The 21180-nt window shown below is 42.2% G+C and overlaps 1 protein-coding gene across 1 annotated transcript in view; it reads left to right on the top strand.

Moving 5' to 3' along the window:
* Window positions 1–21180, top strand: part of calb1 (calbindin 1) — a gene marked incomplete at both ends in the record, with an annotated part of 73889 nt that overhangs the window by 42817 nt on the left and 9892 nt on the right. The window contains 4 exons of the mRNA XM_080737433.1: window positions 6586–6663; window positions 9043–9098; window positions 14839–14878; window positions 20555–20608. Of these exons, the coding sequence (XP_080593559.1) occupies window positions 6586–6663; window positions 9043–9098; window positions 14839–14878; window positions 20555–20608 (228 nt within the window). The remainder of the gene's footprint in view (window positions 1–6585; window positions 6664–9042; window positions 9099–14838; window positions 14879–20554; window positions 20609–21180) is intronic.

The raw sequence follows: 21180 nt of genomic DNA, 5'->3' as shown, positions 1-21180 counted from the left end.
TGTTTATGCCTTTATATATATATATATATATATATATATATATATATAATTTGAGTCCTAGAGGGTTTTTAGCCAATTATTTTTACCCCTTTTTCGCCCCAAATTTAGTCGTTATCAGGGACGTGCTGGCCATTGGGAAAAGCGGGACAACTCCCGAACGGCCGGGAATGAACCATTAGGAAAAAATGTTAAATAAAATGTCCGCCTTCATTCCATTTTGGGAGCTGGGCGGCCAACAAAGTAAATCGTCACTGTCGGGCAGAAACCTTGTATCTCCAAGTTTCAAATGTGTAAATCTTTTCGCAAAGCAAAGCCCTGCTTCATCATACAAGGCCGAAAGTAGCCAAAAGTAGTGAAAACAGCAGATCTACAAGCACTTGTAGAGTGCTTGTAGATCGGCTGTTTTCACTAGTTTAAATCATTGTTAAAATGCTAAATACAAAACAAACGGTTTTGTACATACAAGGTTTCCACCCGACAACGACAAAATATAAATCATGTAATTGACCCACTGGCTCACTTGTCATGATCTGAAATGGCAAATCTTTGAGTAGCAGCAGCGCTATAGAGAGAGATCTCTCTCTATAGCGCGCAATGAGGGCCTCTCCAACTCCTTTTCCCGGGCTGAATCAGGGGCCCAGCACGTCCCTGGTCGTTATACCAATTGATTCCTCCCCACACACATTTCTGTGTCGTCACTGCTGTCGTATCTTACTGACTCACCTGCCAGTGAGGAGCCCCCACCGGGAGGACGTAGAGCCTTCGTCCTACTCCTCGCAGCTCGCAGCAGCACAGCGCCTCACTCCGTGCCACGCTGCGAGCTTGCAAATCTACAATTTACAACTACAAATTACTTAATAAGAGTTTGAAACATTTTAGAATAACACAAATCTGACACAAAGCGTTTTCTGATTGGGGGGGGGGGGGGGGGTCCGCGGCCAAACACATATGATTTTGGGGGTCCATGGCACGAACAAGTGTGCATCTGAGGAATCGGCCTTAAATGGTTTAAGCAAATATTCCTAAATATATCCCGGCAGTCAGCAGATAAACTCCAGTGAACTCGGAGTGGTTTTGCCTGTAATGGCGTCGCCTCCAAATAGTCACGGCACGTTGCCAGTGGTCAACACGCAATACGCGCATCAACCCATCATGCAATTTGCATGTAATGGAAACTCCCGACAGGAGCACGCACTCAGGCTGCTGGAATGATGGGGAGGACAACCACAAAATCCTGGCGTGGTCAGACGCATGCAAAACAGCACTGACCCTCCTGAAGTCCGTCTGGAAATAATATGCAAAGCGCATTTAAAAAGAGGAGTGCTGATGCGTGTGGCACGCAGGCAGGTCTTCATTTTGTCATTGGCCGGGTTTCCCAAAGCGATTTTAGCCCATCGTAGCTCACGCATGGTCGTAGAGACCAAGCCCCGACCGTCATGTTCCCGTGTTTACATGGGTTCGGGCAGAGCGACTTATTTAGCCCCCTACAACTACACCAACATTCAGATTTCACAAACAAAGTGCTTAATAAAGACTCACACCTGTCTAAAGGCCCATTCCCACTGGGCCAGATAACAGATAAAAGAATCTCTTTCTCCAGATATTTTTCCATTCAAAGTGGATGGTAGATACAGATAAAAAAAATTATCTACCACAGATATTTGCCACAGATACTTTTATCTGTTGCAGCTATTTTTTTTATCTGTATCTACCATCCACTTTGAATGGAAAAATATCTGGAGAAAGAGATTTTTTTATCTGTTATTTGGCCCAGTGGGAATGGGCCTTTAATACGGTACATCGTTCTATAATTACCCGTATCCTCTGTGTTCTTTAATAAGAAGCCTTTTTATCCAATCGCTGTCTGTTTATCTCAATGGGGTTGGTGCGCATGGGGAACGCCAGGAAATACAAGGGAAAACTGAAAGCGATCGGATAAAAAGGCTTTTTATTAAAGAACACGGAGGATACGGGTAGCCCAATTATAGAATGCCATACCGTATTTAGACATGCAGGAGTGAGACTTTATTAAGCACTTTGTGAAATCTGAATGTTGGTGTGGTTGTAGGGGGCTAAATAAGTCGCTCTGCCCGAACCCATGTAAACATGGGAACATGACGGTCAGGGCTGGGTCTCTACGACCATGTGTGAGCTACGATGGACTAAAATCGCTTTGGGAAACCCGGCCATTGTCTTTTGAATGCAATTCCATTTACTGTAGTTTTAGTCATATTTTAGACACCTGAAAGGTTTTCATCTAGTTTTACACCAAATCACTGTAGGAGTCTTGTGAGTAGTTGCATCATGAACATAATTTCAGGGCTGATTTTTCGGAACCCAATTGTCCCTATTCCGGGGGGCAAACATTAGGCAAAACTAGCCGATCTACAAGCTCACAACACTTTGGCGTGTTCACCGCGTTGTGAGCTTGTAGAATTGGCAAATAGATGTCGAAAAGGGAGGAGTTCAGAAACTCAGCAATGTGACATAAATATCAGTGATTAATAATCAATGTGTCGCGATGCGTTGTGAGATTGTAGATCTGCTATTTTCAAAAGATTTGTATACATTTTATTTATACATTTGAAAACTTGTGAAAATAATGAGTACTTTCCACTTTTGGTACATTGATACTTTTGTCATTTTTTTAAAATACATTTTAATTTCCATACTTTCACTTGTAACAGAGTATTTCTACAATACAGTATAGATACTTTTATTTAAGTAAAAAATGTGAGTAGTTTTTCACCACTCGACATCAGGGATCCACAGGGAAGCCAAGTTGTTTAGTCACTGTTCTGTCTGATGTCAGTCTTAGCCACTATTCATTAATTACCGGTAAGTCATTAATCAAGGAGTCACCTCTACATGCCACTTGCTTACCTCAATTCTAAATTATACCTCATAGTACATGGTGCTTGAAGTACTATGAGTACAATATCTTTCTATATCCGGTCTGAAATGCTATCAGAAATTATGGCTATTGGCAACCGCAGCAAGGGAGGGTCTTCTCTCGGTAGAACCAGAAGAAAATCTAGAAACATAGTCTGGGATCACTTCACTTTTCGGGTTTGTAACCGGTCTGGAGCGGAAACCACAAAACGTCATGTTGTAGTACTCAAAGGACTACAATTTGCCGGAAAGATCAAACCGGATTCAGTTTTAACCCAAAATATTCCCCTGCGCTCAAGGACACACTTTTAGGGCCTACCTAATAAACTCCTTGATGCGGAGTAGTTTTGCTTTTGAAAAATTTGTTTGGTATATGCATCTTTTAGTCCAACTTTTAGCGACTGGCAAGACTACACTAGGCTACTCGAGCATTTTAATAGGGATTGTGGAAACAAACGGAGGGAACCAAATCAAAGCGACGCCGCTTCTTCTAGTGGTCTCCGCGCTCTAGGCGGAAACCAAACGGGCTGTTGTGAACGAACACCAGGCTTTTTCTCAGAAAGCCTGGTGGGCGAGGTTACTAGAAACATACCCTACTTTGTCATTAATTGTATTAATTAATGGGACCATAAATTACTAAATGTATATCATGATGATTTAAAAAAAGACTATAAACTTGCGATTCTCATAATGCATCACACTGTGTGCTTGGTTGTGTGCAACACTGTGCGTCGCCAAGGGAGGGCAATTCTCACTATTTCTACGTGTCATTATTTCGACTAAGGGTTAGTGTTAGGGTTAGGGTTAGGTTTTAGGGTTAGGTATAGGCATTGTTTTACTGAGGTTAGGGTTAGGATTTGGATTAGTTTTAGGCTTAGTGGTTAACATTCTACAGGTTAGCATTCACCAGCGTCGGCAGGTTAGCATTTCACCTGGTTAACATTCACCCGCGTCGAACAAATGGAACGTCGAACAAATGTTATGTCGAAATATAGACACACTCCCGTTGCCAAGTAAAATTGAGGGTTTGGAAAACACAATAGATAGATGGTCAGTGTCTCGCTCAAGGACAGTCGTTAGGTGCTGCCGGACACGCATTTTGGCCGCTCAACCTGAGCTTATTTTATTATAGGAAGGTTATTAAACAGCATGGTGGGAGCCAGGACAGCGAGCCAAGCTACGGTATTATACCACGCTATGTCTTAATCAGCATAGAGTCACCGCTGTAAACCTCTGTCCTTATGTTACCTTAACCCACTTAAACCCCAGTCCTCTGGCTAATAAGCCTTATATGCCTTAATACATGATGTTTGCCCTCTAAAACCTATTGACAATCGTTCAGTGGCGTCAGTTCAGCAAAAGCTAGGGTATGGCAAAGAAGGGAGTCCTGAGTCCTCGGGTTTTGTCCGTTTTGCCCCCGGGTTTCTACGGTTTCTTGTGCTGGATATGGCAGCCTGGAACGGTTAAGTGCAGCTGAACTTGGCATGTTAGTAAACGTGCCAAAATTAACAATAATGCATTGCACCTGTGCAGCTGACCTGCGGAACCTGGGAATATACCATTTTGACAAGATAGGGAGAATATAATTATAATACCCTGTAAGATTTTACATTTGTAGTTATTTTACTGTAATTTAACAACATAATAACCAGCACAGATAGACAAAGAGACATTCATGGATTTATATTTAAAGTAACTTTTATTTCCCCCCCTGGACCCAGGGTATGGCAGCTGCATACCCCTGCCATACCCAATTGACACCCCTGCAATCGTTTTAACCACTTTATCCATTTACTGTATATGTTGACTTTTGCAAGATCACTTGCTGCGAGCTTAGTAGATCTGCTATTTTTGAGCATTCTTTTAAAATATAGAAATATTTGGAAATTCTTTAATACTTTTTTAAAACACAAAATCTTCTCTTCTGGGTGTCCCTGGCACAAAGCCTTTTCAGATGGGGGTCCACAGCCAAATACATGTCAATCTGGGGGTCCTTGACTTGAAAATGTTTGACAACCACTATTCTATTCTATTCTATTCTATTCTATTCTGTTGTTAGGACATTTGACAACCTCTCTTCTCTTCTCTTCTCTTCTCTTCTCTTCTCTTCTCTTCTCTTCTCTTCTTTTCTCTTCTCTTCCATTCTGTTGTTAGGACTTTAGCTGGTGAGTCATTAAGCTAAAGGGGACAACAACAATTAGCATTTCTGCGTATTCAATATACCGTCTAATGCTTCTGGCACAGCTCTGTCTGGCTTACGGAGAGCCAGCCAACAACAGTGACTTTGTGAATGATGAATAAGAAAAAAGTAGCGCTGCCAAAAAGTTGTTGGAGCGAAAGTGGAGAGTTTACGCTTTCAACGTGTGCCAGAGGGCACGACGGCAGGAGCTGGCATCTGATCTTGACTATGACAATCCCTCCGGTTTGGCAGATGTTATTTTGCCGTTTGTGTGTGTGCCATCTGGCCAGGCAGTGTTGGTTCTGTCAAATAAAACTATTAGATTATAGTCTAGTTTAGTTTTTATTGGTCTACAAAATTGTGAATATTATTTAGTGTTAGTTTTAGTCATCATAGTTTATTTTATTTTTAGAAAAAAGTTAAACTCGTAATACTTCATGGCTCTGCTCATATAATATTTGATAGACCCTGCTGGGGTCAAGGCCTGAAAAGGTTGAGTTCTCAACCTTTTCAGGCCGCGACCCCCAAAATAATCATATTTTAACTGGGGACCCCCCTACCCTGACAACACACATATTTGACAATTTGGCCAATGTTTAAATTGTCACTTTAGAAATGTGCAGATATACCCTCTATACACTTAAACATTATATTGGTTTGTTTACTGTTGAGTGAGAAAACAATGTTGCACATTAAGTTAATCATCTGGCGACCCGCAAAAATAATTTGGGGACCCACAGGTTGAGAACCACTGGTAGACCACTGATTACCAATGTTCTGAGCCGCATTTTGTCATAAATTGCTAAAATGAATACCTATATTTGATCAAATTTGTATTTCAGAAGGACAAACTTTTAACTAACTGTTAGCTTGTAGATTGGCTATTGTTGAAAATGCAGAATCGTCAAGAAAGTCAAATGATGTCCGATCTATCTATAAAAGTAATGAAAATATTTTACTTAAGTTAAAATATCAATACTGCATTGTAGGAAATACTCTGTTAAAAGTAAAAGCCTGGAATTCAAAATTCACTTGAGTAAAAGTACAAAAGTATTGGTATCAAAATGTGCTTGAAGTACCAAAAGTGGAAACTACTCGTTATGCAGAATGTCCCATTTGAAGTTTTCAAAGGTATAAAGATCTTCTGAAAATAGCAGATCTACAAGCTCACAATGGGATCATTTCGCTGTTGTGTCATCTTTTCGACACCCAAACCTAACCCTTTGACTGACATCACGCTCTATATGGAGATCCCTGTCCCGATGTCATCAATATCAAGGGCATATCTGGGAATGGCCATATTTGGTAATGCCCATATATGGGCATGTTCTGACATCATATTGTTGACAATCATGCAGGAATCTCCATATATGGGTAACTGGTCAGACATACGTATCACTGGCCAGATGGTCAAGAATTGGCGCGACCTCACCCTTTAGGGCAAGGTTGCATGTCGCCCTGAGGCATCTTACAATGTTAGGAATGTAACTCCTGCTTGTTGATGTCATTTCCAGAACTTCCTCAAGGACCTGCTGCTGAAGGCTAAGAGGCCATACGACGAGCACAAGCTGGATGAATACACAGTGACTACGGTATGATCCCATTCTACTTTTAAAGACAGGCCCCAACAGGGCATTTATACAGGGAGTCAGGGACTGAGCATTGGTTCGACCTCCTGTTGTCCCGACCTCCCGTTGTTCCGTTGCGTTAACATTCACCAGGTTAACATTCACCAGCGTTAGTTTTACTGAGGTTAGGGTTAGAGTTAAGTTTAGGTTTAGGTGGTCGGGTCGGAAGAATGGGAGGTCGGAACTATGACATGGCACCTTTTAAAGGGTTAGGTGGTGCTTGTGCTTTGGGATTTTCTTTTCAGGGCGGACAGTCATTTATTGACATCACGTGCACGTGCACACGCGCACACGCGCCTCTAGAGGCTATTTAGAAAGAACGGATCTCAGCAGATCTAATGGTGGGAAAACGTTAATTACATTTGCATTGTTACTTAAAGGAGCATGAAACCCCGCCTCTAATTTGTTTTATGGGATTTCAGAACATGAAAAGAAATCTGAAATGTAGGCGTGGTTATCTGCCGTTGTGGGGGGAGGGGCGGAGTAATGCGTCTTCTATCAGAGAGAGACAGAGCGAAGCTGTCAGCAGTGGTCACTTGTTGCTTTTCCATTTCGGAAACATTTTTTAAAACCAGCCATTGGAGGTGTAAAAAGTATAAAGATTCGGCAACTCCATGTTCTATAACCAATTAAAATGTGCAGGTATTTTACAAACAAGCTGTCTGAGCTTTTATCCATGGACAAACTTTCTCCAGCTCTGGACCACGGAACCAGTGAAGAATGGACGCTAGGCTAGCGCTATAGCTATTTGCTGTGTAGTGTGTGTGTGTGTGTGTGTGTGTGTGTGTGTGTGTGTGTGTGTGTGTGTGTGTGTCGTGACAGTGCGCGCACACACACAACGTCCACACACGAAAACTAGCAGATCTACAAGCTCAGCTTATTATCTGCTATGTAGCTATGTAGCCTAGCTAACAACCGTAGCAGCAGATGTTTCTCATGTAAACACGTTGGTTTCGGCTCTACGGCTATTAGCTAGCTAGGCTACATACATAGCCGATATACAAGCTCACAACGCGTCGCTTTCGCGACGCGTTGTGAGCTTGTAGATCTGCTATTTTTCGTGTGTGGACGTTGTGTGTGTGTGTGTGTGCGTGCACTGTCACGACACGCATGCACGCACACACACACACACACACACACACACACACACACACACACACACACACACACACACTACACTACACAGAAAATAACACAGGCACCACACAGTGTAACTGTCTGTTGACAGCGCCTGCTCTTCTCTCTGGCTGAAACAAGCATACAGTGAAACCACGCCCCCCCTTGATACGACTCTGTAAAACAAACGTTAATATTAATTAGATATGCCTACGTCACATTACACAATAGAACAGTGATAGCTAATATTTAATGAGTGGCGCCAAAGATTTCTTTTTGACCTAGAAGTACACAGAAATAGCTACAGAGACAGCAGAAAGCTCTGAATCCCCAAGCCTATATGGGCAAATTGAACCATATCACTGCTCCCTATCACAAGGGACTCATTGATATAATATATATTTATAGAAAAAGTGATTTTGTGTTTCATGGACCTTTAAGATTTTATTTTCTAGATTAATCTAATTAATTATTAATTAATGAATTGCTATATTGTTGTTGATATTCTGACATGTTATCTTGTTTATTATAGTGATGTATTATCTGCTTTTTTGTAAGTCGCTTTGGATTAAAAGCGTCTGCTAAATGCCTAAACTGTAAACTGTAAACTGTTTAATTCATTTAGAAAATACAGCGCTGCTAGTAGAGAAACAAAGTTTGCTTTGAACGAATCTCAAACAGTAGCCTACATACCACATAATGGAACCATGTATGATATGCATGCAGTCACCCCTGAAAACCTACAGTGGGTGTTAAAGTATCCACAAGAATAGGGTACTTGGGCTTGTGAATCTAGGGGGGATGCACTGCAGACCACTCACTGGTAAACCTGGTAAACTTGTTATGCAAATATAGCCATTTCATTATAGGCTATATGGCGCGTTGTCACTCGAATCTATGGGGATGCGTTCTAGTATGCACAGCACTGTTCCGTGCCGCGCATGCTTGTGGGAAATATATTGGCCACACGGTGTCCGGTCACGTCCGGCCTCCAAAGCGCTACTGGATGGGAGATTCAAATTACATGGAGAACAATTATACTCATGTTATTTGCCATTTTCATAAACAATAAATATTCCACTTTTTTAAATATATTTTCGGGGGCATTGGGGGCTTTATTTTATAGTTGCACTGTAGAGGCAGACAGGAAACAGGAAGAGAGAGATGGGGAGAGACATGCAGCAAAGATCCTCGGTAACGGGACATTAATGCTGCGTTTTCTTTCAGCTCAAGATCTTTGACTCCAACAACGACGGGAAGCTGTGTCTGTCAGAGATGGCCAGGTTGGTGCTATACCTGAGGAAAAATAAAAACAAACAAAAACAGTGATTCCCAACTAGGGATGGGACGATATGAAAATTTCATATCACAAGTATTGTGACAAAAGAAATCGCGATTTACGATATTATCGTGATAATCAAAATCCATTATCCTGGGGCGGGACATTTTCCAAAAAAACTGAACATTTCACATTTCATGTAGAACGGATATTTTTTGGCAAAGACATTTGAGAGAGTGAAAAAAAGACTGTATCAAGTACATATATTATAAGTACCGGTACCTTTTACCAAGAGGGTTTAAGTGGTACCGGGTATGCAGCTTGGCAAATAAAAACGTGAATTGAACCCAGTGGATAACGGAGGACGATATCAAAATAAATACAATCTCCACGATACGATTATCGTGAGTGTTTTTTTATCACGATAGACGATAATATCGCTTATCGTCCCGTCCCTATTCCCAACCTGCCCACTGGTGGGCTGTCAGGATTATTGCAAGTGGGCCTCCAAAGAATTGGCAAAACATTAAAATTGTATTGATGATATATTAAAGGAATGGGGCTGTTAAGTCTGACATCATTTTGTAGGCAGAGGAGAACTTTTGCCCCCCAAAAAAGCGAATCTTTTTACTATTTTTACTATTTACTAATTTTCCTTCTCTTTGTTGTTGAAAGGAAAGTGGTAGTCGTTATTTTTGTCTTGGATCTGTTGAAATAGCGAGGGACAGATATTGACAATAAATCTGCTTGGACTACAAAATGATGTCACGGCTTAAAAGCCCCATATAGTTCACCCCCAAGAAGAAAAAAAAAAGAAAATCTATGGGGGTACATTTATTATAATCAAATTATTGTGTTAGGAATGCAAGGGGGAAAAAAATAAAAAATCAAGTCTCCATGGGGTGAGTAATCGACAAAAAAAAGTAATTGAGGATTCCTTTAATAAATTAAATGAATATAAAACCTTTAAAACCTTGGATTATTTTATTTTTCATTGTGATACCGCTAAATGGGTACTTATGAACATTTTCAAGTGTGACCTGATCCAGGAAAGTTGGGAACCACTGATTTACCGTCAATCCGCAAGCTCACAACGCCTCACTTTGCGAAGCCTTGTGAGCTTGTAGATCTGCTATTTTCACAATATTTATCCGTGGAACCGAAAATGTTATGCCTCAACTCCCACAATTCCAAGTGCTTATCCCAGTCCCCAGTTCAAATATGATTATTGTAGGGATCATGGCCTGAAAAGGTTGAGAACCAATGGCCTAATGCAGTGGTTTTCAACCAGTGGTTCCGGGGACCACCAGTGGTCCTTGAGGGGGTTCCAGGTGGTCCCCAGTTAAATAATGGAGAGTTGGTAACCAGATGGACCCCTATAGATCTTTAACACAGCGGGTGCCCACGAGGTGTCTACGCGACAATTTCTTTGATGTCGCTGGAGGCCCACGACGCGTTGGACGTGTTTACTGTAATTACAGTATAACTTTATATCTCACCGTTAGTTCGGGGCTAAGCCTGGATGTAGCCCATTAGCCGCTAGTCGCTTCGAGTCGACGCCGAGAGCATCGCGCGGCCGTTTTTCTCCGTATACTCCAATGCATTTCCCCATCTTTAAAGCCCTTTATCTCCGATGTTTGTTTTATGGATAAAACTGTGGCCGCGTGCGGCAAAATGTCCAAATTTTGATCGGCAGTGAACAGCTATGATCAACACTAGCCCATACAGTAAGTTACACAATAACATCCTGTCTGCGCTCATGTGACCAAGTGACGTCATCACGTATGCATTGACGCAACAGGGCCTCGTATTCTTCTATGGAAGTGCTATGGGGGCACTCAGAGGGGATGACTGGCGCCACCTGGTGGGCAGTCGATGTGTTAACTCTTGAGAGTGTAAAATGAAACACTCTTTGTACCCTCTCAAGAGTACATAAAATAAAGCAATAAGCCACAAGAGGCGAGTGGTTACCGGGGTATTATACACCGGCTGAGAGGCGTTGGGAAACACAAGGCGGAGCTGAGTGTTTCCGACCCTCTCAGCCAGTAACCACAACCCTCGCGTGGCTTATTGCTTTTCTAAAACGGTCACAATATTGCAACATGAAAATCATAGACATGTGCCAATTAAAACTGTTCTATTTCACTAATAATACACAATAAGGTCTGCTCTGCAAGAATGTAGTTCCCGGCCAGGCAGCAGAAACGACACAGGTGCAGATAATTGGTGCACTGTGGAACACTGTGGAAAGAAATAACGCACCTGGTTTTGATATAAACTGATTCAAGGTGTGGGTTATAGTCTCATATACCACATCAACCAGTCAATCAGAATCAAGGAATGGAACTAGCCATTTTAGAATTATTGTTAATCATCTTCATTACTTGATTTACAAGTCTACACAATTAGAGAACGTAGAAGAATGCTTTGCCTGTTATCTCTCCTATGGTACAAATATCAATACAGCATGGAATTGTGGACAAAATCGTATCCAACAATTGCAAAATATTTTAAGTTTTGGGTCTGAGAGGCTTCGTCTCATCAAATGGTGGTCCGTGGCTCAAAAGCTGATTAAATAATGGCACTCGACAGGCTCGGAGTGGGACCAATTTTCAGCCCTGGGATTTGAATCAGACCAGCCCTCATGCTCGCGCGCGCAGCGTGCGAGCAAAACATTTTTTGCATTATTTATTAATATAAACAGTAACAAACAGCTATTTTCCCCATCTACTTGCCTGTGCCCCAGGGCGACCTCAAATATAAGTGCCCCCCCCTCCCCCCCACACACCCCATAATGGAACATAACCGTAACCAGCAACTACCAATATTTAAGCAACTTTACAGAGAAATAAGACCAAAGTTGCTTATAATATGCAGACATGGCAACCCTGACACACACAACATATTTATTTTACTATGGCTCTCTAAGCAGCATAGATTTGTATGATACTAACAGTTACAGTACAAATTCAACAAATATCAGACCATAAAAATGCCACCAGAAAGATAAGCCCAAAGTTGCTTTGCAGACAAGCAGACATGGCAACCCTGACACACAAAAAATGTACAATTTAGGCATTTATCAACTACCAATATTTAAGCAACTTTACAGAAAAATAAGACCAAAGTTGCTTATAATAAGCAGACATGGCAACCCTGACACACACAACATATTTATTTTACTATGGCTCTCTAAGCAGCATAGATTTGCATGATACTAACAGTTACAGTATAATTCAACAAATATCAGACCATAAAAATGCCACCAGAAAGCCACCAGAAAGATAAGCCCAAAGTTGCTTTGCAGACAAGCAGACATGGCAACCCTGACACAATTTTCTTTTAACAATTTAGGCATTTATCAACTAATATTTAAGCAACTTTACAGAAAAAATAAGACCAAAGTTGCTTATAATAAGCAGACATGGCAACCCTGACACACACAACATATTTATTTTACTATGGCTCTCTAAGCAGCATAGATTTGCATGATACTAACAGTTACAGTACAAATTCAACAAATATCAGACCACAAAAATGCCACCAGAAAGCCACCAGAAAGATAAGCCCAAAGTTGCTTTGCAGACAAGCAGACATGGCAACCCTGACACACTAAAATGTACAATTTAGGCATTTAGCAGACGCTCTTAACCCAGAGTGATTTACAATAAGCAAGGTAATACATCAACATCAATACATCGTATAGCCGCACAGCGGCCTCACGGAGGCGCTCCATCACAATAGTGCACCAGTTCTTTTAGAGTTGTGCATACTAGCTTAGTATCCACCAAATGTTTCCTCCAAACCCTCAACTGTAACCAGTTAAGTTAGAGACAGCAACATTACATTAGCTTAGCTCATGTGAATATTTTGTGTTTACAGTGAGAAAACACTACAAACACTAATAATGTCATCTCTTCTTCAAATCACAATAAAACACAGACTGCAAGGCAATAGCATGAAACATTATGTATCCATGGGATGAACGTTTCTCCATATGTACCTGAAACAGCCTGGAGAGAAGAGTGCACAACTCACACACACTCACACAAGGCTGGTTACTCCACAGGGAACAGTTAAATAAAGTCTTACCTTGCGCCAAAATATCCAATTTTATATCAAGGTGCCCAGATTTCCAGCCTGTCCCTGGGCTTGGTTATTCCACAGAGGCACAGCCACCCACACACAACAACAAATCCACCCTCTTTGAACAGCTGAAAACATAGTCAGCGGGCTTGTCAGAAGACGTTAAACAGTCACTATGATTGGATGAGAAAGAGGTCTATACAGAATCCCAAACCAGTTGTGTAAAACATCCCGCCCCCCAAATGCTGTGATTGGCTTAGAAGCAATGCTAAGGGTGCTTCAAAGAGTCAAAAAGGTACCACGGCCGGCGTCGTCATATAAAATGCATATAATAATATACACTGCAGTGACCTGCAGCGGCCGCTGGCCGGCGACTCCCCCTAGCGGCCCACCGGGGAATCTCCCGCCTCTCCAGACGGCCACGCCGACGGTGGCACTCGACATGAAAACGTTTGAAAACCACTGGTCTAATGCATACCAAAATGGAGTATTGAAGAAGTTGAATGGTCTGAGAAGTGTTGCTATGTCGTACAACCAGGGACGTGCAGAGAATGTTAGAGAGGCAGGGGCTGATATTTCTAAAAGGGCCTTTTGGTGAAAATATCAATTTTCACCAAAAGCTGCGACGCGTTGTGAGCTTGGGGGTCGGCTATTTTAAGTTCTTGATACCACACTAACCTAATCAAGTCAGGCTTGTCAACTCTCCTGGATCTCCCAGGAGTCTCCTGGATTTTGAACCCCTCTCCTGGGAGTCTCCTGGATTGGCAAATCTCCTGGATTTCTCCTGAATTTGGTATCAAACTCCCAAAATTCACCAGAACACAGGAAATTACATCTACTATGTTATTTATTTTTTTCTGGGGGAGGACCCCCAGACCCCCCGCTTTAGAGGTGGGGCAATGAATGCAAGAAAGATCAGACACATATTCACTTAAGTAATGACTTTAAAATTTGAAGTCATCATTAAATCCTTTGGTTCAGTCATCAAATCTGTACACCTACATTTGCCATTTTAATTAAGGCTGAAATTGTACCCATGCTAGTAAAGCAAGCCTGATAAACGTATAAAACATGCACAAAATTCACCAGAACACAGGAAATTACATCTACTATGTTATATTTTTTCTGGGGGTGGACCCCCAGACCCCCCGCTTTAGGGTTGGGGGCAATGCATGCAAGAAAGATCATATAAATGTAATGACTTAAAGATGAGAAGTCATTATTATTCACCTACATTTGGCATTTAAGGCTGAAATTGTACCAGTGCTAGTAAAGCAAGCCTGATAAAAGTATCAAACATGCACAAAATTCAACAGAACACAGGAAAGTATATATCTGTTAAGAGGTTTTGGGGAGAGGACCCCCAGACCCCGGTAGGAGAGTTCCGCGCACCCCCCAAAAAATAAATCTCCTGGATTCTGACCGTCCAATGTTGACAACCCTGAATCAAGTCAATACTGGAGATGCTACCTTCAGGTATGGCATGGAAAGGAGGGCATTTTCATTCCTTTCACCATAGTAAAAACTGCATTCATTGTCTGGAGAGGGTACTTTTTACAGACGGATAAAAGGGCAGGGGCTCAAGCCCCCTTTCACGTCTATGTGTGCATGTGCCTGCGTACAACATGTTGATGTGTTGTTCCATGTCCACCACACAGGCTCCTACCGGATGAGGAGAACTTCCTGCTACGCTTCCAGGTGAGCAGAGACAATGTCTGTCTGTCTGTCTGTCTGTCTGTCTGTCTGTCTGTCTGTCATTCTCTCTTCAACTCTCTCTCTCTCTCTCTCTCTCTCTCTCTCTTTTGTTGTCTTCGGGTCTCTCTCTCCATATGCATATGTCCCGATACCACTTTTTTGCTGACCGAGTACAAGTACAAGTACTTCATTTTGAGTACTCGCCGATACCGAGTACCGATACGAGTACAATTAATAATACAAAATGTATTTAAATTACGCTTTTTTTCCCCTTTTTTTTTTTTTTTTTTTTTTCAACACGTGTTCCTCCATCCACACACACAGTGCAGGTCCCGTCCATGCTAATAGGCTAGCTCCGGTGGAATAGGTCGTTTTAAACTCTATAAAGGGAACTAGAAATGCTATCCTTAGATGGACAACAAGTGTTGTCCATATCTACGACTCCTATGGACTTTATTTGGAAATATCGTTTGTTGTTGTTTTATGGAGCGACGTTCAGCAACGTGAGACGTGAGTTACGCACGCGCGCGCACACACACACACACACACACACACACACACACACACGCACACACACACACAGTCGCGCTCCTCCTCCCTCCAGAGAGAGAGAGAGAGAGAGAGAAAGGCGAGGCGGCCGCAGAACCCCCTCTTGATATTTTGTTAGTGCATTGTTTGCACTCTGCTTTGGTGTTGTCATCCTCACAAATCTTGAAATATGTCCAAATTGCAGACATTGTTTCTCCTCTCGCAAACAACACCGCACCGCACCGCGGTATCCCGTGATTCACCGCCCCCACCCCCCAGAAGTGCACTCATTGCCAAGGGTGTCGCACCAAATTCTGGGCCCTGGGTACAAGGATTCACTGCTGGCCCCCCATGAATGTTCTTCATGGGGTATTTAAAAAATAGCAGATCTGCAAGCTTGCAGTGCGGCACTGTGAGCTTGCATATCTGCTATTTTTCAATAGCAAAAGTATAAAATAATTAAGGCCCTGGCTTTCACCTTGAGCCCTAGTAACTCAGTCCCACTTTTCTCCCCCTTGTGACGCCCCTGCTCGGTATCGGCCGCTGCCGTGAGAAGTATCTGGCGAGTACGAGTACAGCAAAATAGGGTTGTATCGGGGCGAGTACCGATACGGCGAGTACCGATACCGCATCCCTATGCATAACGTCACTGTCGGGCAAAACCTTGTAACTCCGGGGGCACGGTGGCGCAGTCAGTAGTGCTGTCGCCTCACAGCTAGAAGGTCCTGGGTTCGATTCCCGCCGGGGGACACTGTGGGTGCTGGGGGCGTGTTCCCTCCTCTGCGTCATCAGTGCCCACACCCTAGGTGGGGTTGGCAAAAGGGCCTTTCTGTGTGGAGTTTGCATGTTCTCCCCGTGTCTCCTAGGGTAGATACCCTCACAAAAACATGCAGTAATCCTGGTCTCTATAAAGCCTCCCCCTGGCCAGCCGGGGCGCCTGATGGAGGGGAATGGAACTGGTTGGAATAACGTGTTCCTTCCACGCGCTACGTCCAACCGGGGAAGCTCCCCCTGTCAGGTGATAAGAAGCGGCCTGCTCACTCCTCATGCATTGAAGGAAGCATGAGCTCAGTTCGGGGCCCTCCCCAGGTTGGCAGAGGGAGAGTAGAGCCCAGGATCACAGCTTAGGCAATTGGCACCGGGTGAAAAAAATGGGTTACAAAAATCGTGGGATAAAATAAAAAAAAAAAAAAAAAAAACTTGTAACTCCAAGTTTATTTATTTATTCCCCCCCCCCCCGTAAAAAGTAAAGCCCTACTTAGTGAAAATAGCAACGCGAGGCGTTGTGTGCTTGCAGAATCAGCTATTTTCACTATTTTAAAATGATAAATACAGAACGAACGGTTTTGGACATACAGTGCAAGGTTTCCACCCGATAGCGACAATATGCATAAGTCATACTCCATGGCAGGGTGGTGCTTGCCGCCAAGCATTACAACGTGTTGCCACCTTGAAAATCTGTTCTTTGTCAGCAACACTGCCAGTGACAAAAGCCGACATCATAGTCGCCTGGGCGGTGGAAGGCTTTACACCGCGGTGTAGTCTTTTCGAGTCTTTTTGAGTCATGAAACTACAACGTTACGTCATTCCTCGCGGTGGAGAGCTTTACACCGCAAGTCCCAACACATCTCTCTGTTTTTACTATCAGACAGACAGGCTCTACACCCCGTTCACTGATTGGTCGATCTAGACCAGTCAGTCACGGTGTACAGGACTCCACCGTGAGTGACTATGATGTCCTACACTTATTTTCTGACTTGAGGTGGAAAGCTCTCCACCGGTGGATAGCTCTCCACCGTACACTCTGATACGGGCTAAAGAGCGACAGCATATCGTCGCTGTCAGGTGGAAACCTTGTATGTCCAAAACCGTTCGATTTTATTCTATTTATTATAAAGAAAGTCAAAGTGTGAAAATAGCATATCTACAAGCTCACAACATGTCACATTGTGATCGCAGATCACAGATTGATATTTTCACTACTTTTGTGTGACACTTTTGTATGATGAAGTAGGTCACATGCAAGGTTTCTGCAACCTGCCCAGCTGCAACAGTATTTGTATGCGTATTTGACGACTATGGAAGACTATGAGAAAGAAAATCCCTGACAGTTCAGCGTTCTACTTTTATCCAGTGGTGGAAATTGACATGCTAATGCATGATTTATAGTCTTCCGTACAATGCATTGCGTGCCAGAAATAGAAGATAAGAAGCTTGCATCGCTGTTTGATCTTCTATTTTTGGCATGTGATGAGTCTTACGACAAATGTATCAATGAGCCTGGGTCAGTTGACAAAATGTGATGTCATGATGTGTCAACACTGTTTTTCAATTGAAAAAGATGACTGACAAAGTTACTATAAATTAGCATTAGGTCTTGTGTAGGTGATATTTCTTTGTAAAAAAAAGTGTTGATGTAATAATGTATATTAAAGTCGGGTCTATAATGCATTATAGGCTGCATTTAACATGCTTTATAATGCACGTATAAGGCATTATAACATTCACATGTTTATAATCACTAGACCTTACCCGTTCGAAGATATATAAATAGCTTGAATTTGGGAAAAATGAAAATGGGGCTCCGTCACCGTCTGTATAATGTTAATGGCCAATGCCATGTGAAAGTTAGGATCAGTTGCTGAAGCGAGTGAATAGATAAAGGTGGAAATGCATTGTGTGACTGACTGACTGACGGACGGACGGACGGACGGACGGACGACTGACTGACCTCTCTAATTATATGTTAGATGTTAGATATGACTTATAGCAACATTTATGACAGTGTACTGTAAGTGCTTCTAATGCATTAGAAGCTAGACATACTAAACATAGAGAATCATATGCTCATGAAATGGAATAATATCTTATAAACATCAGTAATGCTACAGGGATGGGACGATAAGCGATATTATCGTTCATCGTGATAAAAACACTCACGATAATCGTATCATGGAGATTTCATTTATCGTGATATCGTCCTCCGTCATGCACTGGGATCAATTCACCTTTTATTTGCCGAGCTGCATATCCGGTACCACTTAAACCCTCTATAATTGGTAAAAGGTACTTACTTGATACAATCTTCTTTTCACTCTATATCACGTCTTTTGCCAAAAACGCATTGTGAACATGTAGATCTGCTTTTTTTCGGCAAATGTTCCACCCCAGGATAATGGATTTTGATTATCGCGATAATAATCGTAAATCGCTATTTCTTTTGTCACAACAATCGTGACATGACATTTTCATATCGTCGCATCCCTATAATGCTATAGGGTGTTATATTATGATACAAATGTTAATAACAACTTATTATACAATGTCATTTTATATTCGATAGGGCATATACAACATTATTCAATTTCATATAAACATATCATTTGTGTGATAATGCATTATGAACAGTATGTCATCAACTTTGTGATAATGTGTCATAGATGATTATAAACATTTATAACAAGAAAAAAAAGTTAACGCTCTCTGATAGTAATCTATGCTATAGTCTTTGTTCAGTAACAGGTGTGTCCAAACCAATTTCATCCAAACAGGAAATCAGTAAGACTCCCTAATCGGGAGATAAGCGACCGTCAGGTGGCAGCGTGATTTTAGGGCAAAATCTGTAGGAGCAGTGTCCAAAAATGTGTTTGAAAAAATCGGCCTGATGGTGGCGCTCTATGGGAGAGATCCATGTTGATGACATGAGTGTAGACATACTGTGTACCGATTTGCGTGATTTTAGGGCAAAATCTGTAGGAGCAGTGTCCAAAAAATATGTTTTTAAAAATCGGCCAGATGGTGGCGCTAAATGGGACAGATCCATGTTGATGACATGAGTGTAGACATACTGTAACCGATTTGCGTGATTTTAGGGCAAAATCTTTAGGAGCAGTGTCCAAAAATGTGTTATAAAAAATCATCCTGAAGGTGGCGCTAAATGGGACAGATCCATGTTGATGACATGAGTGTAGGGCAACACATTTATGAGCTGTGTCCATAAATGTGTTTTGCAAGAATCGGCCCCATGGTGGCGCTAGAAGAGGGTCATGTGAGAATTGGGCATGGCAATGGCAATTTGGCATGGATCGGGGCAACGGTTGCGGAGATATAAGCAGGGCAAAAGTGTGACGTGTGACAGACAGACTGACTGACGGACAGCTGGTCGAGGTTTTGATAGTAACTGCGACCTGACGGTCGCAGTTAATAGAACTCCACAAAGAGCAGTTTGTTAAAGGGCTCCAGTTCCAATTTGGTTTGTTCATTTCCGACTCCACTTGTTTATAACGTATCCTGTATGAGTTCTCTCATGGGTGAAATTGGTGTCCTGACCTGAAAATGTACAGCAGCAATGATGATTACTATCAGAATATGGAGCTACTAAACACTTCATTGAAGACAAAATAGCACTTACCGTACCTTTAACCCATTTAGGCCTAGAATTATTGAATGCTTTAACTGTTGAAAAATAGCAGATATACAAGCTCACAGCGCGGCACCGAGTGCCGCGCTGCGAGCTTGTAGATCTGCTATTTTTTCAAAAGTCGTGAAAATGTGTGCAAATCTTTGAATACGTGCATTTTTCAAAGCGAACGTCTGTAACTCAAATTTTGCTTCTGGGTGGTCCCTGGAACTAGATATTTTTAAATGGGGGTCCCTGGCCAAATAAATATCATTTTGGGGGTCCTTCACATGAAAAGGTTTGAGAACCTCTGACGTAGTAGTCTCTCAAGAACAGGCTAACTGAGCTCCAGTTAAGTGAAAAGGACCTTTTCTTTGACGATGGCTGGCCAGATTGCTGACATAGAAACATAGGTTTTTTCCAAAAATCTTAGAAGGATTCAAAAGACACTTAAAGAATTCGGTCAAAATTCAAATTTTCACGATTTTTCAAAAATAGCAGATCTACAAGCTCGCAGCGCGGCACTCGGTGCCGCGCTGTGAGCTTGTATATCTGCTATTTTTCAATAGTTAAAGCATAAAATAATGAAACACAAAATGTGTACCCGTTCTAAATGGGTTAATGCACTGCTTTCACCCATTAACCTTACTCCTTCACTTTCTCCCCCTGTCTTTCTTTAATCACTGTTTAATACGCGTATGATTACCCTCTCCTCTCGTTCACCTTCTCTCCATCTCTGCTGTCTTTCACAGGGAGTGAAGATGCCCAGAAAAGAGTTCAACAAGATCTTTGAGCAATATGACATAGTGAGTCCCCAGCTCAAATCTTTTTTTTACTACATTTACACCATGCAGTGTTGGAAGTACTCTTTTTTCCCTATTATTATTATTATTATTATTATTATTATTATTATCAAAGTAGCAATACTACGATACCAGTAAGACTCCCTAATCGGGAGATAAGCGACCGTAGGTCACTTATCTCCACAAATAGGGCAAAAATGTGTTTTGCCAAAATCTTCCTGATCCATGTTGATGACATGAGTGTAGACATACTGTGTAGTGATTTTCGTGATTTTAGGGCACAATCTGTAGGAGCAGTGTCCAAAAATGTGTTTTTAAAAATCGGCCTGGAGGTGGCGCTATATGGGAGAGATTCATGTTGATGGGATGAGTGTAGACATACTGTGTACCGATTTGCGTGATTTTAGGGCAAAAATTGTAGGAGCAGTGTCCAAAAATGTGTTTTGCAAGAATCGGCCTCATGGTGGCGCTAGAAGAGGGCCATGTGAGAAATGAGGGGTGGGGTCTCCGCGCCGGCAAGGCGGACGAATAGGTACCGGCCCCGGCTGTCCCGGTCGCTCCTAGCCGGAGTTACG

This window comes from Nannobrachium achirus (assembly GCF_963921795.1).
Source record: "Nannobrachium achirus genome assembly, chromosome: 2".
NCBI classification, from domain to species: Eukaryota; Metazoa; Chordata; class Actinopteri; order Myctophiformes; family Myctophidae; genus Nannobrachium; species Nannobrachium achirus.
Note: the sequence above shows the minus strand (reverse complement) of the source record. Positions and strands in the feature narration are given on the sequence as shown.